This window comes from Saccopteryx bilineata, chromosome 3, assembly GCF_036850765.1.
Source record: "Saccopteryx bilineata isolate mSacBil1 chromosome 3, mSacBil1_pri_phased_curated, whole genome shotgun sequence".
Taxonomy (NCBI): Eukaryota; Metazoa; Chordata; class Mammalia; order Chiroptera; family Emballonuridae; genus Saccopteryx; species Saccopteryx bilineata.
The window spans coordinates 145,715,587-145,740,374 of NC_089492.1; the positions used below are offsets into that span (position 1 = coordinate 145,715,587).

Sequence of the window (24,788 nt, forward strand, 5' to 3'; positions counted from 1 at the left end):
TGGGTTTCCTCATTGCATTCTGCTACATCTGTATTTCCTTTGCTTTTCTGAAGTTTCCTTTGCCTTCTTGATTTTCAGTCATCTAATTAGGAGATTGCATTTTTTCATCATCTTTTGCTTTATTTTTGTTGTTGATGATTCATTTCAGGAAGAGGCCACAGAAGAAAAGACTGAGAAATCTAGGAAGGCTGGTCATCAGCTTGGAGTTACATGGAGGTATGTTGCCCATAGTTAGAATGTTATATTATAGTTTTCTGTGGGGCATGGTATGTTTCCTATCACCTTATGAAGAAGATATGATCCTTTAATGTTCAAAAATATCATTTGTTTTTAGTGGGCAATATAAATGTCCCAATTGATATTTATGTACACTCTCATCATTTCATAAGAATGTTGTGCTCTAAGCCAGTGATTTTTCAGATGTTGGTCCACCAGAAATTCCATGCTGGTCCGTGAAAGAGTTAACTATCCTGGTGTCATATATACACTCTTTCACGGACAGACAGGAAATATCTGGCAGACTGGCGGTTGAAACCCCTGCTCTGAGCTCAACGCTCACTCTTGACTTTTCCCCCACTTGACTCTGTGGACCCTTCCCAGTGTGCAGTTACTTTGTTAGTTCATCAGTAACTTCCCTTGCAGCACAGACTTCTAAATCTGAAAGATAGGATACTTCTGTTTGTGTAAAAAGAGTACACATACACTAGAGCAGTGGTTCTCAGAGTGTGTGCCAGGGTGCACTAGTGCGCCCTAGAAGATTTCTAGGTGTGCCCAATGGTATTCCAGAGAAATATGTGCCTTTTGGGGACCAGAAGACACACAGGGTTTTTGGAGTGTAGATTTTTGGGGGACAGAGGTGTGGGGAATTGGCTGTAGCTGACAGTCTGCCCAACCCCCCACCTCACTTGCCTGATTAGGTTGCAAAAGGCTGTTAAACTGTGGTGCTGGATTGTTTACATCAGTGGTCCCCAACCTTTTTTGGGCCACGGACCGGTTTAATGTCAGAAAATATTTTCATGGACCGGCCTTTAGGATGGGATGGATAAATGTATCACGTGACCGAGACAAACGTCAAGAGTGAGTCTTAGACGAATGTAACAGAGGGAATCTGGTCTTTTTTTTTTTTTTTTTTTTGTATTTTTCTGAAGCTGGAAACGGGGAGAGACAGTCAGACAGACTCCCGCATGCGCCCGACCGGGATCCACCCGGCACGCCTACCAGGGGTGACGCTCTGCCCACCAGGGGGCGATCCTCTGCCCCTCCGGGGCATCGCTCTGCCACGACCAGAGCCACTCTAGCACCTGGGGCAGAGGCCAAGGAACCATCCTCAGCGCCCGGGCCATCTTTGCTCCCATGGAGCCTTGGCTGCAGGAGGAGAAGAGAGAGACAGAGAGGAAGGAAGGGGGAGTGGAGAAGCAAATGGGCGCTTCTCCTATGTGCCCAGGCCGGGAATCGAACCCGGGTCCCCCGCATGCCAGGCCGACGCTCTACCGCTGAGCCAAACGGCCAGGGCGGAATCTGGTCATTTTTTAAAAATAAAACATCGTTCAGACTTAAATATAAATAAAACGGAAATAATGTAAGTTATTTATTCTTTGGCCTCGGGGTTGGGGACCACTGGTTTACAGTACCCCTCATGTTCCCCGGAAAGACTGTAGGCAAGTTTCTTCTATCCTTTGTTTGGTATAAAGTTAAGATGATCTGTATGGTAGAGGTTTTCTGCACTCAACACAATTAAGAGTAAAAAGACAGGAATTCTTCAATGTATTGACAAGGAAATAAGAGTTTGCTTTTCAAATATATGCCCAAACATTGAAGAAATCACTGGGACACACATCAGGCTCATGTTTCTCATAAACACAAGAATGAAAAAACACATTCGTGCTGGGACCTGCCGAATTTACTAAATCTTACTAAGAATGTCTCTCTCTGTATATATATCATATAAAAGAACTTTTTTGTCGTTATTTTATGTTTAACCCCTTTTTTATGAATTCTAAAAAGCATAACTCGAAAAATGTAACATAAAAATGTTTTTTAGCCTGACCTCTGGTGGCGCAGTGGATAAAGCGTCGACCAGGGGGCAATGCTCTGCCCATCTGGAGCATTGCTCTGTTGCAACCAGAACCATTCTAGCGCCTGAGGCAGAGGTCATGGAGCCATCCTCAGCGCTGGGCCAACTTTGCTCCAATGGAGCCTTGGCTGCGGGAGGGGAAGAGAGAGACAGAGAGGAAGGAGAGGGGGAGGGGTGGAGAAGCAGATGGGCGCTTCTCCTTTGTGCCCTGGCCGGGAATCGAACCCGGACTCCTGCACGCCAGGCCGATGCTCTACCACTGAGCAAACCGGCCAGGGCCAAAAGAGATCATCTTTAAAAAAAAATTTGACTTAATTATTATAACGTATTTCTCGGAAATTTGTATATAGTGCACCTACAATTATTTGTAGGATTTTAAATGCACCCTGACTTCAAAGTTTGAGAACCACTGCACTAGAGTGTAGTTCAGCACTTCCAAACAAATGGTGAATATTAATTAACATTTGAGAATTTAAATTAACTGAACAAAAGTGTCTAAATAAAAGGAAGGCGTGTTATGTGGGTGTCTAGAGAAGGAAAGCTACCATAAATATCTCAAGTCTCCTTTGAAGTGATAAATTGAATAGAATTACTGATGACAGTTCTTTAGGAGATGTTAATAATTTCATGTAGTGGTGAAGAGTATGGACTTTGGAATACCATTTTGGTTCTTTGCAATTTCTGAGACTTATTGGTGAGAGGGAGACTCGAGGTACAGCATAGTCTGTATTACATGGTACCTTTATTTTATTTTATTTTTTAAGAAAGGAGAGTAGTACCCTGGCCAGGTAGCTCAGTTGGTTAGAGTGTCATCCTGATATGCCTACGTTGCAAATTTGATCCCTGGTCAGGACACATACAAGAATCAGCCAGTGATGGCATAAATAAGTAGAACAACACATTGATATTTCTCTCTGTATATCTTTATCTTTCTGTTCCTTCCTTTCTCTAAAAGCAGTAAGTAAAAAATAAAAAAGAAAGTAGCAAAACTAGGTAGATTATGACATGTACGTGTGCAGTAATGGGACTGAAAAGCTTTGGGAGAAACTGGTTGCTTTTGGGAAATTGTATCTGATGAAGGAGGAGGGGCAGACTTCACTCTGGACACTTGTACAGGCTGCTTTTTGTCCAATTCCTGGTATATAGTCATGTGACTTACCAAAGGGAACACATTCTGAGAAATGCCTCCTTAGGTGATTTCATCCTGTGCAAACATCGCAGAGCGCACTTCCTTACATGAGCCTGGGTGGCACAGCTACTGCTGGAATTGTACGTGCTGTACATACTGGCCACACACGGGTCTGTTCATACCACTATTGCATACACAGGAGTGATGCGTGTGCTGTGATGTCACTAGGCACTAGGGATTTTTCAGCTCATTATAGTCTTTTGAGATCACTGTCATATATGTGGTCTGTTGCTAACCATTATGTGGCACGTGAGTACATCTCACTATTCATAAAAATTACCTTTCGGTCCTGGTTCTGCCATTTAACTGCAAAGCCCTGGGCAACTTAAGGTCTTTGAGCCTTAGCTTTTCTCATTTTCAGAATGATGATAACCTCATATCTCCTCTCTGAGTGGAAAAATTCTTTGAAATCATATGCAGAAAGCACTTGGCACAGTTCCTGGAACACTGTAAACTCTTTTTATTTGTTTCTCCTTTCTCCCTTGGTTCACGCTTACTCTCGTGTGTAGAGCAAACAACAATGCTGAGAGAATCTTTGTTCTGATGCCAGAGAAGAACGCTCATTCCTATTGCACAATGATCCGGGGAATGGTGAAGGTAGTGTCTGTTTTATTTGTATTTGTATTTCTATTTTATCTATAATTTTCACTAAAGTCCGGGTGTCTCCATCTCAGAACTGTTGACAGTGAGCCAGATACTCCGTTTTGGGCTGTCTGTTGCGTTAGCATGGGTGTTGTGCTCCCTGGGCTTTTCCCTGAATGTCACCTGGGAGCTAATTGCCCCTTGTAAAGAACCACTGCGCCAGAGCATAAGCTTCGTGAGAATGGAAGCATGTCTGCTTTGTTTACTACTGTAGTGTTAAACCTTAGGACAGGAAATGTGCAAATATTTCTTAAATAAACACATTTGATTGTTTAGTTTTTATTTTTTCCCTCTTCCAGCACCGAGCTCCCCCTACGCAGGCATTAAACTTGTATGCCGAGCTGTTAAACAACAGACTCCGTGGTAAGTGTGTTGAGTGGACTCTCCTCTCTCTTTTCGTTTCTTTTGGGAATCTGTAGAACCTTTAGGTGTTGCCTCAGTCATCGGCTCACGTTTCAATCTTTCCTGGGGTATTGATGATGGAAACAGGAGTGGTATCCAGAGAAGAGTCTGCTTTTGTGGACACATTGTATCGAGCCAGGAGCCATGTGTACATTATCCCTTTACCTTAAATTGAGGCCTGTAGGGCTAATTTGCAACAACAGTTTTTGTTAAAGTAGTTTTTTTCTCTTACAGCTGATGTACACACTTTCAATTCATTGATTGAAGCAACAGCGATGACAAATGAGAAATTTGATGAAAAATGGAATAATATATTGGTAAGGAGGAACCCTTGTATTGTCTTTTTTTTTTTTTTTAATTTTTCTAAAGCTGGAAACGGGGAGAGACAGACAGACTCCCGCATGCGCCCGACCGGGATCCACCTGGCACGCCCACCAGGGGTGACGCTCTGCCCCTCCGGGGGGTCGCTCTGTCGCGACCAGAGCCACTCTAGTGCCTGGGGCAGAGGCCAAGGAGCCATCCCCAGTGCCCGGGCCATCTTTGCTCAAATGGAGCCTCAGCTGCGGGAGGGGAAGAGAGAGACAGAGAGGAAGGGGGGGCGTGGAGAAGCAAATGGGCGCCTCCCCTATGTGCCCTGGCCCGGAATCGAACCCGGGCCCCCCGCACGCCAGGCCGACGCTCTACCGCTGAGCCAACTGGGCAGGGCCTGTATTGTCTTTTAATAGGCCTGCAATATCTTTTACTAGAATAGAAATACGTGGGATGGGGACAGCACTTACTCAGCATGGTCAGGGCAGCTCTGTAGTTTAGCTGTGCCGATGTGTGAGGAGTTGATTACTTGGCCCAGAGCATACAGGTGGAATTCAGCAAGACCGGCTTGCTCTGTTCAGTTATCTTATCAGGTAAGTTTAATAGAATTGAAATTGTTGGATTAAAGTAATTTAAGAATAGAAATGTGTTTTACACCATACAAATCATTTTAAAAAAGGAAAAATGCATAATTCAGTTTAGTCTGCTTTTTTGCTTGAGTCTCAGAATAACTAGGCAGAGTGCAAAACAGATACCTTGAGCAGTTGGGGTGGGGTGACTGAACAAAGGGGCTTCTCTAAAAAGCAGAGTCACGGTCCTACTGTGTCATAGGTAATTCTTAAATTAGGGATATTTTAACCTGCTTTAAACAGAACCAAGGCCCTGGCTGGTTGGCTCAGTAGTAGAGCGTCAGCCTGGCGTGCAGGAGTCCCAGGTTCGACTCCTGGCCAGGGCACACAGGAGAAGCGCCCATCTGCTTCTCCACCCCTCCCCCTCTCCTTCCTCTCTGTCTCTCTCTTCCCTTCCTGCAGCCGAGGCTCCATTGGAGCAAAGGATGGCCCGGGCGCTGGGGATGGCTCCTTGGCCTCTGCCCCAGGCGCTAGAGTGGCTCTGTTCTCGACAGAGGGATGCCCCAGATGGGCAGAGCATCGCCCCCTGGTGGGCGTGACGGGTGGATCCCGGTCAGGCGCATACGGGAGTCTTGTCTGACTGCCTCCCCGTTTCCAGCTTCAGAAAAATACAAAATAAATAAATAAAATAAAATAAAATAAAATAAACAGCCAAAAAAGCTAAGTGGTTTCTTTGTTTGGTTTTAGTATAGAATAGTTAGGTGTTTATTGGACAGATTGTCTACCCAAGCTTAAAAAATACTTCTTGCCTTTAATTCAACTAGGAGCTGCTGAAACAAATGGTTGCACAGAAGGTGAAACCAAATCTACAGACTTTTAATACCATTCTGAAATGTCTTAGAAGATTTTATACATTTGGAAAATTGCCCGCCTTGCAGACCTTACGTGAAATGAAAGCCATCGGGATAGGTGAGGGCGCGTCCTCGTCCCTCTCGTAAGACCCAGGCCATGCTGAGCAGTTCCAGGTCCCGATAGTTAAGAAAGAAACTGAATTCCTTCTACCTAGTTATAAAATAGGTTGGCAAGTTCCTTTCTGCTTAGCATATATAACATTGTGCCTTTCCCGGTGGGCGTGCCTTTATTACCTTCGTGTTCTTCATAGCAAACTGCAGCGTTCTTTTAGTGTTTTAGGTGCTTTTTTTGGTGCCTCTTGATTTTATAGAGCAGGGGTCCCCAAACTGTGGCCCCCTGAGTCCATTTATCTGGCCCCCGCCGCACTTCCGGAAGGGGCACCTCTTTCATTGGTGGTCAGTAAGAAGAGCATAGTTCCCATTGAAATACTAGTCAGTTTGTTGATTTAAATTTACTTGTTCTTTATTTTAAATATTGTATTTGTTCCTGTTTTGTTTTTTTACTTTAAAATAAGATATGTGCAGTGTGCATAGGGATTTGTTCATAGTTTTTTTTTATAGTCCGGCCCTCCAACGGTCTGAGGGACAGTGAACTGGCCCCCTGTGTAAAAAGTTTGCGGACCCTGTTATAGAGAATTGTTCACTTACATTTAGTTAGTTTTAAGTCCTGTGACATTTTCTAGCATAATCAGGTGTTTAAACCAAAGTGTGTGCCTAATGTTTTGTTTATTTTTCAGTAATGAATTTTTTGAAGGTTGTCTTGGGAATCATTTCATATTGGTATGCGGTAGTGTTCTTAAATGGTCAGAATACAAATATGTCAGATACAACATTTTAGTAGTGGGTGTCTGGGTTTTCTAAAAGTGATTCAGTCTTTATGACACCTTTCTACCTTTATCTTAATCAGGTGAGCTGGTAAATATCTGTTCAAAGGAATAGAAATGTATCATCTTTTATTTAAATATGAGTATCAACATGTATTTATTTCAGTGTAATTCAGTAAGCTATATATTGGATAGCTGTGTTTGATTAACTTCTTTTTTTTTTCTATGCACCTGGTAATTCAAGAGCCTTCACTTGCAACATATCACTATATTATTCAAATGTTTTATCAACATGGTATGTATGACACTCTTCTATTTATGTAGAAAATTGACCCAACACCCTTAAGTTTATATGATTAATTATTGTAGGCTACTTCATGCATATGAATTAAGAATAGAGAATTCACAGATTAATCTATAGTCTGAGCAAAAATATATTTTTGAAGGTAGTAAGTTTATGATTTAAAACTTGAGCAGGAGGAGTGGGAGTCATTAAATGTACTCACAGTGTTGGTATGCAATTAGAAATAATCAGAAAGTGCTTTAGTTGGGAGTTCCTTTGGCTCTCCAATGCAGTTGCCTCTACCACTTATGGCTACTTAATTAAAGTTAAATAAAATTTAAAATTCCATTGTTAAATTAGTACTCAGTAGCCACATGTGACCGCTGGCTATTCTGTTCACGGATTCAGGTATAGAATATTTCTATCTTTGCAGGAAGTGTTGGACAGTGCTGTCCCATAGTAACCTTGACCTCATTTTGAAGTCTGTGCCAGAACCTTGGCCAGAACTCCATTTTTCACCTACTTCTAGGTCAGCCAGTCCCTGTTGGGAGCTATGCTCCATAGAATGGACTCTGAAGCAGGGTTCACCTAGTGAAATTTCACCTCTGCCATGTACAGCTCTGTCAGAGGGGTCTGGCCACGTTACTCAATGATCCTCTCAGGGTGTAATAACTACATGAATTGTGTTCAGTGTTTTGTTCCGTGGTTGGAGGCACATAGTTCTTACTCATTTGCTCCAACTTGAGAAAGAGCCCTCTGGGTTTAGAAATGACAACTCTTATCCTTTGGTCCTGCAATAGACTAGACTTTCTTCTGTTGTTTTCATACATAAAGTTGGTTGTCTCTATTTTGGAGGGCTTTTAAGAAAATCTACATCCTCACCTATAAGGAAGTTTGATATCTTTTAGGGTGGGAAAACAGGTAACTGACTTTGTCTTGGATATAGGTAAACAGTTTCCACAATAATTGTATCTTCTACTTTTACTCCACCTTAGTGACCTTATAGTGGAACTGAGCCCAAAGCCTCCTCATTCCTCTACCCTCACATCTCGCTTTGGTTCAGCTGCTAACCAAAATCAGCGGTCCTCAGTGCTTCCTAAGCAATACGCATGACCGTGCGGGCAGTGAAAGGAGGAGTGTCACTGTCTTTTTTTTTTTTTTTTAAGTTTGTCTTGTGTATATAAATTAAATGATAATTTCTAGGAATTTACCCAAAGGAGAAAGCCTAAAGTAACAAAGAAATAATACACATATGTATTATATGTATATAAGACTGCTAGCAAGTGGAAACATGCTTGAGGAAATTCTAAAAACATCTGTGCTGTCATTGAAACTATTATCGCTAGCATGTGGACAGCGTGTGGTGTATTTTGAAATATTGAATCTAAATTGTAGGTGCGTTTCTGACCTACTAGTACTCAGGTTATGTGATTTTAAAGAACTGCACACACCCATCAATTGTACAGTTTTCTTGGACTTCTCATCCTGATTATAATTAAAGGGAACACAAAATGATCACTAGCCAAAACCATGTACACTTACACTTGGTGAGGGTGTGTTTTGTGTGTGTCCATCTGTCTCCCGTTCAGTGAATATTGCACTGTGAAGGACTAAGAAAGAAGGCAGAAGTCCTATCGGGAGCACATAGACAAAGACTGTCCCAGATCTAACAGAGCTTCACTCTAGAGTGCCTTAGTTCCTTTAGCAGCATGTGCCCTTGCCGGCCCTAATGCCAGGCTCAGTGCCAGAGACAGAAATGGGGCCTTCGTACTAGGTACCATGCACTTGATGGGTGGTACAGGAAGTGGACTCACGATAAAATCCATTTGCATTTTTGGTCTGCAGAAGGCCCTTCAAAAGGATCATCTCTCCTGATCTATGATATCATGAACGAGCTAAAGGGAAAGAAATTTTCCCCACGGGACCTGGATGATGGTATGTACAGAGCTTGTTTCATGACTGCCAGTCATTAGAGGCCTTGTTGTGAGGACAGGTATTAATTTAGCTTGGTGATCTTTTCGGTGATTATTCAGAGGAAGCCAAAATGTCTGTAGCACTTTGTTCTGTACTTCCTCTCCAATTGAGTTTTTATTCCTTTAGTTTTATCTTACACATTACTTGAGATTGTTGCCAGGGTATTTAATGTTACTGACTTGAAAATTTATTTTGTCGAGAGTAACCAAGGCCCTTGTGAACTTTGATTTTCAGATATGTTTTTTCAGTCGGCTATTAGAGTTGTAAGTACCATTGTGTGTGACTTTTCTTTTACCCATTTCCTGAATGTATCTGAATTGGGAGCGGGCAGCATCCTTGGCCTGGTTCTTCACTTCCTCTCTGTTGATGTCTTTGGCCTCTTTTTTTTCTCTCTAAAATCCATACTAAATCATATAACATCTCTACCCTTTGTTTATTTTATACGTTGTCTTTTCTCTTTTTTCATACCTTTGTTCACATAAGGTTTTTAAGAGTATTTTGTATCTATTAGTAACTTTTTAAATTTTTATTTATTTATTTATTTATTTATTTATTATTTTTATTTTATTTATTTTTTTTTTTTCATTTTTCTGAAGCTGGAAACAGGGAGAGACAGTCAGACTCCCGCATGCGCCCGACCGGGATCCACCCGGCACGCCCACCATGGGGCGATGCTCTGCCCACCAGGGGGCGATGCTCTGCCCATCCTGGGCGTCGCCATGTTGCGACCAGAGCCACTCTAGCGCCTGGGGCAGAGGCCACAGAGCCATCCCCAGCGCCCGGGCCATCTTTGCTCCAATTGAGCCTTAGCTGCGGGAGGGGAAGAGAGAGACAGAGAGGAAAGCATGGCGGAGGGGTGGAGAAGCAAATGTGTGCTTCTCCTGTGTGCCCTGGCCGGGAATCAAACCCGGGTCCTCCGCACGCTAGGCCTATTTATTTATTTTTTACAGAGACAGAGAGTGAGTCAGAGAGAGGGATAGACAGGGACAGACAGACAGGAACAGAGAGAGATGAGAAGCATCAATCATTAGTTTTTCATTGCGCGTTGCAACACCTTAGTTGTTCATTGATTGCTTTCTCATATGTGCCTTGACCGCGGGCCTTCAGCAGACTGAGTAACCCCTTGCTTGAGCCAGCGACCTTGGGTCCAAGCTGGTGAGCTTTGCTCAAACCAGATGAGCCTGCACTCAAGCTGGAGACCTCGGGGTCTCGAACCTGGGTCCTTCCGCATCCCAGTCCGACGCTCTATCCACTGTGCCACCTCCTGGTCAGGTTATTGGTAACTTTTTAAATTGATGGCAGTTATTATTAATTTTGGTTTTTTATCACATAGTATAGGAAAAACTTCAAGCAGCTTCAGAATGAATGAGCAAATGCTGCTCCCTAAGGATTCTGCTTTGCAGTTTAGTGCATACCCTTCCAGGCCTTTCCCTCCGGGCATTCATATATGCACCCAGACACATTGCCATGGTATTTGTTTATAGAGAGCGGTACAGTATTGCTACAATTTCAGTACCTCCTCTCCTGTGGCTGATTTTGGAGCTATTTCATGGGCTTTTTGCTTGTACACTGATGCTGGAGTGAGCATTCTATTCTGCCTTTGTGCATGTCAGCAAGGTTCTTGTAGGATTGATTTTTAAAGATATAATTATTAGATCAGAATAATTTTGCTTTAAATTTCACAGAACTTGTGGTTTTGTTTTGCTTTTTTCCCCTTGATTTCATGTATCTCATTTGATGTTAACCAGTAATATGTTGAATCAGCATAAATATATCGACAAGTGACTATACTTATTTTTTTTATGTAATGAGCCACTGTTAAAAATCTCTAAAAGTGATGTTTACTTCCTACAAATTTTCAGTGCTCCTCTCTCAAAGATCTAGAGCTTGCTTACCAAGTACATGGCCTTTTAAACACTGGAGACAACCGGAAATTCATTGGACACGATCATCGACGTAATTACTACTAGTAAGTGTGTTGGGCATTGAGCACCTTCCCACAGCTGTTAGTTGATTCTGCCAGTGGGAGGCTATTGGGGACCCTCCCTTTTCTCCAATCCCAGGTACAGGCCCCTGACTTAGCAGTCCGTGGAACCCTGGGAAGTTTAAGCAGTAGAAAAACTGATTTGCCAGACTGAGTTTCTTTGTAACACATTAAATCCACATATGTTTTTCCTGTAAGCCCTCCTATTTTTTTATTTGTAAGTTTATAGCAGCGAGGGTCCCTAAAGTTTTTATCACAGTCTCTTGTTATTAGACATGCAGGTGCTGGAGCACCATGAGACTTAAGTGGATTTGCTTTTAGGCAGATAAAAAGGAGAACTTGGGGAGTCAGCTCATTATAGGTGTGTGGCGATTGTCTCCTGTGTGCCCAAATCCTTTCTTCACATTCAGTGCTTTGAAATCAGTATGATCTTATTGTGTACTCACCGTGAGCCGGGAGTGTACCCACAAATGACCAGTGAGGGTCAGAAGCTATTAACTGGGAAGTCCAGAAAGCAGTTCATGCCTCGTGGGTTAGCACGGGCTCGTGTAACTTGAAATTATTTATAACTTTTAAATGGTTTTTAAATTCTGTATAATACATCCTCATATAACTATGCTGTAATTTAATTATTCCCATTAAGGGTTTTTAGACTAAACATGCATTTTTCCTTCATTATAGTTCCAAGTTCTTCAATTTGCTTTGTCTTATGGAACAAATTGACGTCACCTTGAAATGGTATAAGGACTTGATACCTTCAGTAAGATGACTCATTGTTTATCACATAGTGTTGTATATATCTGTTTTGGAATCTTTGCTGATTAATATTTTAAAAATATATTTGTATTTCTTTTAAATCAGGTCTTCTTTCCCCATTCTCAAACATTGATAGATCTTCTCCAAGCATTGGATGTGGCAAACAGGCTAGAAGTGATTCCTCAGATTTGGAAAGGTCAGTTTACACTTATGTGTCCAGGCCTATCTCACCTTGCTGTTCTCTTTATGAAGTGACAGGTGGAGAGGCAGAGATAGAGATGCCTGTCTGCGCCCTGACGCGGTTAGCCCTCTACTGGGCGATGCTCTGCCCATCGGGCCATTGCTCCGGGAACCTAGTGATATCTAGCGCCTGAGGCAGAGGGTACGGAGCCATCCTCAGCGCCTGGGCCAGTTCACTTGAACCAATTCAGCCATGGCTGCAGGAGGGAGAGAGAGAAGGCATGGGAACAGTGGAGAAGCAGATGGGCGCTTCCCCTGTGTGCCCTGACTGGGAATCGAACCCGGGACATCCATACGCTGGGCCGATGCTCTACCACTGAGGCAATCGACCAGGGCTTCCATTTTTTATTTTTTTAAAGATTTTATTTACTGATTTTAGAGTAAGGAGAGAGAGAGAGAAAGATGGGGGACGAACAGGAATCATCAACTTGTGGTTGCTTCTTATATATATGTGCCTTGACCAAGCAGGCCTGGGGTTTCAAACTGACAGCCTTAGTGTTTCAAGATGCCACTTTATCAACTGTACCACCACAGGCCAAGCTGTCCTACATTTTGATAAAGAAACATACTAACATATTAACGTTGAAAACTTTTTTTTTCTTTTTTTTTTTTTTTTACAGAGACAGAAAGAAAGACGGATAGATAGGGACAAACAGACAGGAACAGAGAGAGATGAGAAGCATCAATCAGTTTTTCGTTGTGACACCTTAGTTGTTCATTGATTGCTTTCTCATATGTGCCTTGACCGTGGGCCTTCAGCAGACCAAGTAACCCCTTGAAGCCAGCGACCTTGGGTCCAAGCTCGTGAGCTTTGCTCAAACCAGATAAGCCCACACTCAAGCTGGCAACCTCGGGGTCTCTAACCTGGGTCCTCTGTATCCCAGTCCGACACTCTATCCACTGCGCCACCTCCTGGTCAGGCGAAAACTTCCATTTTTGACTAAATTAATTATATTGAGATCTACTTTAAGATGACCTACATGCTTGTGTTGCATATTAAGTTGCATGAGTAAAAATTTCAAATGGCCTAAATTAGTTATTTAGCAATAGAAAAAAGCTAGGTTTTATGCACCTGTTGTGTGGTATGACAAAGAGAAGATTAGAATCAATTCTAATTATATTGTATAAGTATAAATGCAGACCTCAAACCCCAAAGCCTGTTCCTCTCTGCCATGTTTATCTCTGTGGTTCAGTTGCTAGCCAGTCATTTGTGTGTGTGTATGTGTGTGTGTGATGTGTGTATGTAAATTGGCTGCAGAAGATGCTATATCTTTCCACTAGGTGACTGATGATGGCAGTTTCTCTGCCTCAGGTTTCCATGTCTGAGCACTGAGATCAGAGCCCTGCCCTGCCTGCTGCTTCACACACTAGCGGTTCTGTACCACAGGTCACTGGCAATGCTCACATGCTGTAAACAGCACCTTACACTTACAGCTGGTGGCGCTCCAGTGCAGTGTGTGCTATGTAACCCTTTGCTGGAAGTGGGCAGTGGCTTCTGCTGCTCTTTTATCTGTTTTTAACCACAAATGGTCCTGCTGGGTTTCTGGAAGCCTGAAATAAGCCTAGAATAGGTAACATCAGCAACCTGTTTGAGCCAAAGAAGATTTTGCTTACCTGGTGGTGATGACTTCTCACTACATTCCTTTTTTGTTTCAAGATAGTAAAGAATATGGTCACACTTTTCGCAGTGAATTGAAAGAAGAGATTCTGATGCTTATGGCACGGGACCACCATCCGCCAGAGGTAGGTTGTATTGATGCTCAAGCTCATTAGCATCATTAGATGTATACTAACCAATGTGTGTGCTAGTAGCGGGGGCCCTGTCAGGGTAATTTCCTGGTTCATCTGTCATTATGGAGAATTCTGCCACCTAAATCCGGATTTTTTTTTTTAAGATTTCATTTTTTCATTTTAGAGAGGAGAGAGAGAGAGAGAGAGAGAGAGAGAGAAGGGAGGAGCAGGAAGCATCAACTCCGATATGTGCCTTGACCAGGCAAGCCCAGGGTTTTGAACCAGCGACCTCAGCATTCCAGGTCGATGCTTTATCCACTGCGCCACCACAGGTCAGGCCTAAATCCGGATTTAAGTTATACATCGAAACATATCCAGCCATTAGCAGAATACCATTTCTTTAGACATTCTTATTCCTGTAGTCCAAAGCAAGCAACATGAAAATAGCTTCTTTCTGTCCTGACAATAGCAGCTTGCATTAAAATAAAGTACCTACCGCCTGACCTGTGGTGGCGCAGTGGGATAAAGCGTCGACCTGGAACACTGAGGTCGCCAGTTCGAAACCTTGGGCTTGCCTGGTCAAGGCACATATGGGAGTTGATGCTTCCTGCTCCTCCCCTTTCTCTCTCTCTCTGTCTCTCTCTCTCAACTCCTCTCTCTCTAAAAAATCAATAAATAAAATATTTAAAAAAAAAAAAAAAAAAGAAAAAATAAAGTACCTACCTAAAAAGAAAATTCATAGTTTACTCCAGGGCAGGATGATTTAGTGTTTACTGTGTTACTTGTGTGCTACATTTGTGTTTGCAAGTGGTAAAATGCATTGCTCAGAAATGTTGAATAATCTATGGAGTCGCTGAAACTTAAATTTTCATAAAGTCAGTTAGCAGCTGTGCTGACTCGTGCGGCCTCTCAGCTTCAGGTGGCGTTTGCCGACTGTGCTGCTGACATCAAGGCTACTTACGAGAGTCCAGACACCAGGCAGACTGCTCCCGACTGGCCAGCCAAGCCTCTGAACTGTATAGCTCTCCTCTTCCTGAGGGCTGGGAGAGCTCAGGAAGCTTGGTGAGTGCACCATCTCAGTATGTATGAATTAGGACCTCAGAGGACATTTACCCTGGTCCTTAGAGTCTCAGATTTGACTGTGTGTTGTGTAGTTTATCAGTAGACAAATGAGTTTTCTATGGAAACTTCCAGAAAAACTGAAAAGTAGAGTTTGGAAGAAAACCACTATACATGATTTAGGAGAGGACATGGTTCAATGAACTAACTTTCTTTCCATTAGTGACCTTTATGTTTTCTGTATTTGGGCAAGTAAGTCACTTATCAGTCCACTTAAGTAGAATAAAATGATCAAAGAATTTTATTTTTGAAAGTGTTCTAGTGTTTGATTTATTCAAGAATTTCATTTGTGGGTGCTCCCCCCACCCCCCAGGCTGCGTATTGGGATATCAGGAAACTGGCATTTACTGGAATGTACTTAACACAGCCTTGACTAGAACCCGCCTTTACTTTGTGCCACACTAATTTCTGGCGTTTGTGGATGGAGACCTGCCTACTCACTGTTCTAAAAGCAGAGGAATCTGCAAAAGAAGACCGGTTCTGCTGTGTCTTGTTAGGATATGAATGTTCTGAGAGTCAATGAGTGGGGCGTACTCGTGCATGGCTTCTGTAGCACAAGAAAGTAACTTAATTTGAATATAAAATTGTCCAAAATAGTTGTTCACTATCTCCAGGAAAAGCTGGGGATAGCCTGCTGCCTCATGGGTCTTAGGAGTGTGAGTCACACAACCAGCTATGCTGCTAGTGTTAGAAACATCCGGTGCTCGATGTGTTCCCAGGCAGGTTGAGACACTTGTTACGAATCAGGCTGTGATGATTGGCGCAGGGGTACGGACCTCAGCTGAGTCATGGGAGCTGAATGTATGTGCCTCTCCTTAGTCCCGCATGTGGCAGGGTGACGGCGAGCACATGCATGAGACTGATGCCTCATTCTGAGCCTGTTCTTCATAACATGGTTTTAAGGCACTCTAAGCTCACACTGGATGGTAACAGGAAAGCAGTCATACTTGATCTTCTGACTACCCCTGGGATATATAGTCTCTCCCTGGGAGGAATGCAGTGAACCTCTTAAAATGATCTGCCCAGCAGTTCTCAACCCTGACAGCAAACGGGATTTGCCTGTGAGACTTGTACACATGTGGAGGTTAGGAGGAGGGGCTTGAGCACCCAAAGGGACTGGTGCAGAGACAGTGCTGGGAGGCAGTGGAGTTCAGCGATGGGCATCTTCCGGAGCTCCCACTATAATCTCTGCATCCAAGAGGAGAACAGCTGTGGTCATTGGATGGATTGCCTTTGGTTCTATTAGTGTTCATAATCTTCTCCTCTCATGTTGAACAGGAAAATGTTGGGGCTTTTCAGGAAGCATAATAAGATCCCTAGGTAAGTTGATGTTAACAGGCTGCCTGCTATGTCCTGGAACTAGCTGCATGGGCTTCTGTTTTCTCTGGGGGTGGTTGGGAATTTTTCACATGCCTCAGCCACAGTACCTGGGCTCTTTTCTCAGGGACAGCCACACGCACCATCAAGGACACTGTCTTTCAACCACTGGTCCACAAACCGGTCCACCAGAAATTTTGAGCTGGTCCGAGAAAGAGTTAACCACCCTGATGTTTTATGAAGACTGTAGACCCAGTGATCTTAGTTGAATTCGCGTATGCTGGGGGATTTCTGCCTTAGCGGTGCCCGAAATAATTCTATTCACTGGTCCCCAAGTGTAAAAAGGTTGAAAACTACTGAGGCAGGCACTGGTTGGTATGTCCTGTGATCACAGCTCCGGGGACACTGACCAAATGATCAGTGAGGGTGTACTGAGCCAGTGTTCCTTTTCTCTTTGGCTCTTTAAGGTTTAGACTTTATGTAACTTTGCCTCCAGAGCCACACTTGAGGACTTTATGACTAAATGTTCTAAAGTGCTAGATTCCATGTAAACCTGTGTCTGGGGGTTAAGGGCTTTAGTAGAGGAAGGTTGCCAATTTGCCTTCCTTTTACAGAAATGAATTGCTGAGTGAGTTTCTGGACAGTGCAAAAGCATCCCACAGCCCTCCGCAGGCCATTGAGGTGGTCAGGCTGGCGAGGGCCTTCAGCCTGCCTGTCTGCGAGGGCCTTGCCCAGAGAGTGCTGGCGGACTTCGTGCTCAGCCCAGAGCAGAAGTAAGTGGCTGCTTGTATTTTCACCATGAAGGAAGGTTATAAAAGTAGAGCAAACTGTTCAAATGATCAGATTTAAATCTACCCCCTGAATTTCCTTTCTTTGCGGATAGCAGGATGTATTGATTTATTTCATTTTACACAAGTCAGGGAGGCCTGTAGATCTGGCTTTTGGAACCTTTCCTTTGTTGATAGTTTAGTGACGCTGCAAGATTTCCTGTCCCCAAGACTGAAGCGCAGGTAACTCCAGTTTCTCTTCCTTACAGGGAGGCCCTGGGACCCCCGACTGCACTGGCCGGTGACAGCGACATCAGCGAAGGCACATGAAAGTGGGCCAGTCAGGAGCAGCTGTGGCTTAGCCTGAGGGGCTAATACTTAACCATTTAGGAATAAAATGAGAATACAGATTTGGTAAACTTTGAACTACTCTGATACAACACTGACTTATTTGAAGGTTTAATTCCTTATTGGGTACGCACTGAGCCATCCATCCAAGGTTGGTGGTGTAGACAGCAGCACTCCCACCTTTAGTTCATGGATGCACAGGGTACGGCACGTGGCCCTGACGTCAGCATGAGCCCCACGCACTGCGGTGTCAGCTGCTGTCTCACTGCTGCAATCAGTGTCGTCCTCCCACTGTGAACCTCAGCTGCTGTTGGCTGATGCCGTGATGCTGGTCCTTTCTGTGCTTAGGGAAGGTGTCTAAAGGAGGCTTTCACAGTTACATCATAGTTGCTATTGGGTCAGTAGTATCCCAGTTACAGGGGTATTTATTTCTGGTAAAAACTACACGTTAGACTTGAGTAGAGGACAATGGCAGGAGTTTAGGCCACACCACTGGAAATGAAGACTAAATAAATACTGAATAGTAGACACGTGTATGCGTTTCCAGTTCCAGTGTTTTACTTAGACTTTGCCATTGTCTCTGCACTGGACTGGGGGCTTGCATGAGAGTGTGTCATCTCCCTCTTTCCCATCTTTGTCTGCTGGCACCTCTGGTTATGCTGTACTTAGTGTCCGAGTGCTTGGGCTGACAAAAGGATTAATTTTATTTATTTTTTTGCGAGACACAGGAAGGGAGATGAGAAGCATCCACTCATGGTTGTGGCAACTTAGTTCATGGATTGCTTTCTCATACGTGCCTTGACCTGGGGGGCTCCAGCTGGGCCGGTGACCCCTTGCTCAAGCCAGCAACCATGGGTCATGTCTGTGATCCTGAGCTCAAGCTGGTGACCTTGTGCTCAAGGTGGATGAGCCTGCATTCAGGCCGGGTTTCAAACCTGAGTCCTCAGCATCCCAGTCCGATGCTCTATTCATGTGCCACCGCCTGGTCGGGCCGATTGAAATGTCTTGACATGATTGTGTTGCTCGTGATTAAGTTGGTCAGGAACCTCTGTGCCTAGCATTTGTCTCTTACCATTATTTCCAGATGGTTTTGGAAGCTGACATGACTTGGGAGGTTTGCAGGAGCATTCTGCCCTTTGCACAGGGTGCTCCACCACAGGCTGCCTTTGCTCATCTGATGCGCAGGCGATGAGGCATCCCAGGAGTTCGCAGATGAGCACCTTCATCCTTACCTTCCAGCGTTGTCATTCATGGGCTGCTGTATTGTGTTGATGTCTGTATCCATCTCCATTCACCATCCTCACTAGGCCAGGAACCATTCATATGTCCTCCAAAACATCAGTATTGGTTTGTGTTTTCTTCTAGAATGTCATTTTAAGACAAGGGGCTGTGGTACACAGTAGTTAGCTACTTAAGCATTCATGTGCATTGCTCAACTGGCCCCTTGACATAGCAAAGCAAATGAGCAAAAGGACAGATTGGACAGGTTAGCCTTTTGATCTTGCTTTACAAATTCCAAGAACTACCTGGCAACTTCTGTTAACCCAGCCCCTTCCCCTTCCCCTTTCTTTGGCACCTGCAAATGCCTCTCTTGGCCATGTACTTGCTGAGAATGGTACATTCGCCCTTGCCAGGCCCTGTGTGAATCTCACCGTGGTGCTTTGCAGCTATGCAGTTGCTGGGGAAAGTCCATCTGAACTGACATGTCATTTGTGGGGGATGCAGCTGTGTGTGTTTAACTGTGCTACAGATATTTCAAACCCTCTCTGGGCAAAAAACTGCATTCAACTATTCATGGTCTCACATTTAGACATTTTACCAAGTAATGAAATAGCCTCTGATAGTAAAAGATGTTCTGTCTCTTTTTTGGGGAGGGGGGGGTGCCAAAGTTAGTAACCTAGCAATTTTTGCTTTTAGCTTCTCTTTACACTTTTATAACTCAGGTACTGAATCCTAAAAGGCACTTACTAAAATGACTGGCTTCTTGGTGATATAATAGGATCCCTCATTTTTAAAGAACACTCATAGAGCCTGACCAGGTGGTGGCACAGTGGATACAGCGTCAGACTGGGATGCGGAGGACCCAGGTTCGAGACCCCAAGGTCGCCAGCTTGAGCACGGGCTCATCTGGTTTGAGCAAAAGGCTCACGGGCTTGGACCCAAGGTCACTGTCTCGAGCAAGGGGTTATTTGGTCTGCTGAAGGCCCGCGGTCGAGGCACATATGAGAAAGCAGTCAATGAACTAAGGTGTCGCAACGAAAAACTAATGATTTAATGATTGATGCTTCTCATCTCTCTCCGTTCCTGTCTGTCTGTCTGTCCCTATCCCTCTCTCTGACTCTCTCTCTGTCCCTGTAAAAAAAAAAACACCACTCATAGAACAGTCGCAACATTTCTCAGCTGTTTACATAGGAAACAATTATATTAAGTTGATTCAGTTTAACATTTTAAAAAAATGATAGGAGAAAGATTTGATTTATACTTGAGACCCAATTCAGACTAGAACCAAGTTTGGAAAGCTTTGGAGCAGTAAAAGGGTATGTACTGCTTTAAAGGGCCAGAGTTGAGGCACCAGTGTGAATGCCATGTAAAGCCACCATATGTAAAAACGAATCACATGATGGACTTTTGTAAATTGGAACTGGGGAATGAAACTTACTGAGTAACTTATCAAAAAGGAACAGGAGAGCCTGACCTGTGGTGGCGCAGTGGATAAAGCGTTGACCTGGAAATGCTGAGGTCGCCGGTTCGAAACCCTGGGCTTGCCTGGTCAAGGCACATATGGGAGTTGATGCTTCCAGCTCCTCCCCCCTTCTCTCTGTCTCTCTCTCCTCTCTCTCCCTCTCTGTCTCTCTCTCTCCTCTCTAAAAATGAATAATAATAAAAAAAAGGAACAGGAGAAATCAGAGCATCAGATGAGGAATGGGAGTCAGGACTCCCAGAATGATGGGCAAAGACAAGTCTATTGTGTGCAGACACTTCGGTGTTGCCTCAGAGATTACCTGTGTATGGGAATTAGGAAGAGAACATTTGATATTTAAAATAAGTTTTTGATGTTTTCCAATGCAATAGAAATATGCATCTAGATGCACGCATATTAGTGTAACTGATCATGATGTGAATTCTTTTACTTAGTGTTGGTTATAGCCAAAAATGTTTGAGAAACATTGAACTAGGACATGCTGTGACAGCAGTCACTAGCATGGATGGGCAGAGTGGCTGTTGACCAGAGAAATGGGTCTCTTATATTGGTGATAAAAGGCAGTGTGCTAGGCATAGAATGGTCACATGTAAGGCACACGAAGTGGGCAGTGAAGGAACCCATGAAGCATGCTGTTCACCGACCTGCACAGCCGTGGTCTGTAAAAGAACTAGGATAATCAAGCTCAAGAAAAGTGCACAGAGCTCAGCAAGATTTACTCTTGCAAACTAAGAATGTCCAAGAGGCATAAAGGTCACGGGAGAATTGATTCCCAAGAAAACCTAAGTTTGGGATGTTCTCACAAAATCTTAATAGCCCGCAGGTGCCAAGAGTACCTGCAGAAATTCAGGGCATCACACAGAATCCACTTAGAAATGTAAGAGTGACGTGAACTCGGGCCAAAATCCTCCCATAGATCCCCCAAATCAAAAGACGGTCAAGGCACTGGCCGGTTGGCTCAGTGGTAGAGCGTCGGCCTGGCGTGCAGAAGTCCCGGGTTTGATTCCTGGGCAGGGCACACAGGAGAAGCGCCCATCTGCTTCTCCATCCCTCCCCCTCTCCTTCCTCTCTGTCTCTCTCTTCCCCTCCCGCAGCCGAGGCTCCATTGGAGCAAAGATGGCCCGGGCACTGGGGATGGCTCCTTGGCCTCTGCCCCAGGCGCTAGAGTGGCTCTGGTTGCAACAGAGCGATGCCCCGGAGGGGCAGAGCGTCGTCCCCTGGTGGGCATGCCGGGTGGATCCCGGTCGGGCGCATGCGGGAGTCTCTGTCTCTCCCCATTTCCAGCTTCAGGGGAAAAAAAAAAAAAAGACACGGTCAAGTGTCACGTGGACCTGAATGTAACAATCCAAAGTCAGGCCGGCATACTTGCAGAAATGCAGAGCCTCCTGTTTTTCATGATTTACAGATAAATCAAACAAAACTGCCTCCTCAATATCTTTGCCATATTGTGTAAACATTAACAAACTCATTTATCGTTTACTCCACAAAAATACTATGAGTATTCTTCCTAACACTAATTTTTGTTGGAATTTATGAGTTCACAGTTATCCTCATCTTCAGAGAGGAAAACTAAGAAAGTCTCAAATTGTGTGTGTGTGCATGCATGCAGTCCCAAAATAAGTATTTTCTCTGGTAGCGATAAAAAAAGTGGGATACATACTATTCCCAGTACCCTGCAGTCACTGAAACATCTCCAAATGTCAACATTTGGCATTTTGGTTTGTATAGCACTCAAGTTTGACCAGCAGGAATTGGTTCACCACAACCTTCAAAGCCAAGAACCCTTGGACTTGTGGGACCCAATTCACAGCCTGGAAATGGAGTGTACAACTACTCTTTTCTGTTCTGCTTCTCAAGGAAATTTTTTTGTACACAGCTAGAAATGGTACTTTTTGAAAGGGATAGCTACAGTTTTCATCTTTTGTTTTATTCAGTTTTCTTTAAGGGCAAAATCAATAGTAACAAGGATCAGAAACATTATTTTGATTGGCTCACAAACCTGATCAGTAAAACCTGAAAAAGGAAAAATGTTACACAAGTTGCAAAGAAAGTACTGGAGCTCAGACATGACAGCAAATGGAAATAATATAAATGCAACAGGTGTTAACATTTAGAACAGCATTTGTAAGCTGCTCCTTTCTAGACAATTCTGGGAGCCTGCTGAAAACCCTTCAGGTATTACTGATTTCCTCTGACATGAACTGGGCCATTACAAGCTTCCTAGACTTTACTCTTGCTGTACCTGAGTGGTTCCTATTCCCACAGCACTGGCATATGCTGTCAGGATGTCCACTATCTGTTTAGTTTCTAGAGTCATTCGGGCTTCCTTCAGCCAGTCCTGTGCCACTCGTCTGGACTCCCCCTTCAGCTGGTTGACAAACTTCGCTGCCAGCTCCAGATCACCATGCTCAATGCAATAGGAGGCATACGACAATAACTTAAACGTGTTTGTATCCTCAGGGCAGAGCTCTACTGGTGGCTTCAGCTGCTGAGGTGGGAATAGGAGCAGAGACTGCAAGTAGGAGAGAAAGTACTGGTATAAGCTATTTCTGGTTTCATCAATCATTGCTACCCTTCGGGCCAGTTTCTGGACAGCATAGAAACGGACTCTAAGGGTCTCTTCACTGTACACCCCCCGGGTCAGTGACTCTGGAGGGATGGCTGCAGTTAAAGCCTGGGCAAATTCACTATCAGAGCAGGTGGCTCTGATGGCCTCGACTGCACTACCCAGCGGGACAGTGGGCAGGTCTACAGAGCCCGTCCTCATGCTGTACTTCAGTGCCTCCACCGACAGCCAGAGCTGGTGGGCTTTTCTGGCCTCCTCTTCAGCAACTGCATGACCTATGAAGAAAACAGGCAAAGAAAAACATTTTCCTTTCCATTCGACTATTTGTCCTTATACATGCAGAGAACTGACGCACCTTCACTAAGATAAATCTACATGTGAAAGGGCCGCAAAGAGCATTTCCCAGCCCTAGCCCACTTCGTATTTCTGGAGTGTTATTTCCTAGCTGGCCTCTTCAAATGAGGCAACAGGCCATGACCTAATCTGATGAGGACCTTTTCTTCCTAAAGGCATGGAGAAAACCAAGAGAATGTTTGTGCATATGCACAACCGAGTCTCCCTTCTCTCTCTGACATCTAGGACAATGCATGGCTTCTAATTCAGATATATTTATCTGTAGAGATGTTTGAGAAGGGAATATTTAGATAAGACTAAGACTTATGCTAAGGCCATCAGAAATTTCCTGAAAAGAGATGGAAGACTTCAAATAGTTAATGGACTACTTATTTTTATCTTTATCTGACTAAAGGATTCCATAACACCCCAAAGAAACCCCTATCAACACCTTCATTGTTAGGACATTCCCCTTTCAATGTGGTAAGAGGCCTCAGCATAACTACTGTCCATTTGGTGGGCAGAATCAGCAGATCAGCACCTGCAGACAATCATCGACAGCTAATTTTCCAAGAAATGAATCGTTTATTAGAGTGACTTCATCTCTACACCCTAATGTCCATGCAGGTATCCCATTCTCCTTATAACAGGAAGTTGTAGTAAGAAGCTGGACTGACTAATGTCATCTACAAGCTCCATGTACTCACTCTGAACAGCCTGTTCGATCCCTCGCAGTCTGGCATAGGCAGTGTTTATATCCAGAGTAAAGTTGTCAACTTGCTCCTGACTGAGCCGGCGAAACTGCAGTTCCTGCTCAGCGAGTTTCTCAGACAGGTCCTGAAGTAAAACAAAGTGTCCAGAAACAAGTGACGCCACCTCAACACATGTCAACCTTCAGGACACTAAAGTCTCCCTGTTACTCCCTTCCAGAAGCAAAGAGATCCTTTAAAACTTCAAACAACTGTCATGAAATGCCTGTATTATGTATATGAATTCAAAATTTCCTGAAACTCATATTTAATGTGTAACTTTCTACAAATTTACTAATGAAGTCTAATATTAGAGGAGGCAGACTAACAGGAGAAGAAAAAATTTTATTTTAAAGAAGGCTGTTAAGCCTGAATGGTGGTGGCGCAATGGACAAAGCATTGACCAGGTTTGCTGACATCCCAGGTTGAAAACCCCGAGCTCACTGGCTTGAGCGCGGGTTCATCTGGCTCAGCTGGAGCCCCCTGATCGAGGCCCGTATGAGAAGTAATCAGTGAACAACTAAGGTGTTGCAACTGCCAGTTGATGCCTCTCATCTTTCCCTCTCACTAAAAAAAAAAAGGCTATAAAATGAGAAAATACCAACTTCTGTACTGTCATGCAAAGCCGAATAACTAAATTCAGTTATATTCAATATCTTCTTTAAGAGATGATGTATTCATTTTATGTTTTTCAGAAAAATGCCCTTGAAACAGAATTTAAAGTAAAATGCCTTTGATATGGGCATAAATTTCAATTTTCTGGAAGATTTTCTTACATGGAAAATCTCATTTTCATGAGACAAAATAAGTTAGTATATTAAAAATGACTTGCTGAGTAGGAACTAATTATGATTAAAGATACCCTGATGATTTCCAAACTGAACCTTTCTTGGAAGTTTCCTCAGATATAAAAATCTAGGAACTACCACATAACCCACAGGAGTTTATGCAGATAAAGCAGGGTCAATTCTCACAAGAGCCCTCTTTATTTTCTGAAAAA

General features: G+C 43.7%; 2 protein-coding genes and 1 non-coding gene across 14 annotated transcripts in view; 2 read left to right on the forward strand and 1 right to left on the reverse strand.

Moving 5' to 3' along the window:
- PTCD3 (pentatricopeptide repeat domain 3) overlaps positions 1-20,278 on the forward strand; it is a 48,665-nt gene extending 28,387 nt beyond the window's left edge. Inside the window, exons 9-25 of one of the 3 annotated variants that reach the window (XR_010730338.1) lie at positions 149-216; positions 3,773-3,860; positions 4,205-4,268; positions 4,542-4,624; positions 6,010-6,154; positions 7,165-7,215; positions 9,049-9,138; positions 9,412-9,440; positions 11,040-11,146; positions 11,843-11,921; positions 12,023-12,113; positions 13,815-13,900; positions 14,802-14,950; positions 16,286-16,327; positions 16,939-17,097; positions 17,361-17,505; positions 18,524-20,278. Coding sequence is in view for 2 of the 3 variants with exons in the window: in XM_066267624.1 (XP_066123721.1) it covers positions 149-216; positions 3,773-3,860; positions 4,205-4,268; positions 4,542-4,624; positions 6,010-6,154; positions 7,165-7,215; positions 9,049-9,138; positions 9,412-9,440; positions 11,040-11,146; positions 11,843-11,921; positions 12,023-12,113; positions 13,815-13,900; positions 14,802-14,950; positions 16,286-16,327; positions 16,939-17,097; positions 17,361-17,421 (1,392 nt within the window). In the remaining variant the exon portion in view is untranslated. Of the gene's footprint in view, positions 1-148; positions 217-3,772; positions 3,861-4,204; positions 4,269-4,541; positions 4,625-6,009; positions 6,155-7,164; positions 7,216-9,048; positions 9,139-9,411; positions 9,441-11,039; positions 11,147-11,842; positions 11,922-12,022; positions 12,114-13,814; positions 13,901-14,801; positions 14,951-16,285; positions 16,328-16,938; positions 17,098-17,360 lie in introns of all 3 variants that reach the window. The other 2 variants (XM_066267624.1, XM_066267626.1) reach the window with 2 other exon arrangements.
- LOC136332447 (small nucleolar RNA SNORD94) lies at positions 15,752-15,888 on the forward strand. Its single transcript, XR_010730710.1, has one exon. It is a non-coding gene; the product is annotated as a small nucleolar RNA SNORD94 (small nucleolar RNA).
- A 1,770-nt stretch (positions 20,279-22,048) lies between the features above and the next one.
- IMMT (inner membrane mitochondrial protein) overlaps positions 22,049-24,788 on the reverse strand; it is a 49,530-nt gene continuing 46,790 nt past the window's right edge. For all 10 annotated transcript variants that reach the window (XM_066267618.1, XM_066267615.1, XM_066267613.1 and 7 more), the window contains 2 exons: positions 23,747-23,876; positions 22,049-22,981 (listed from right to left, as the gene is read on the reverse strand). In XM_066267618.1, coding sequence (XP_066123715.1) covers positions 22,368-22,981; positions 23,747-23,876 — 744 coding nt within the window. In that variant the 3' untranslated portion in view covers positions 22,049-22,367. The remainder of the gene's footprint in view (positions 22,982-23,746; positions 23,877-24,788) is intronic.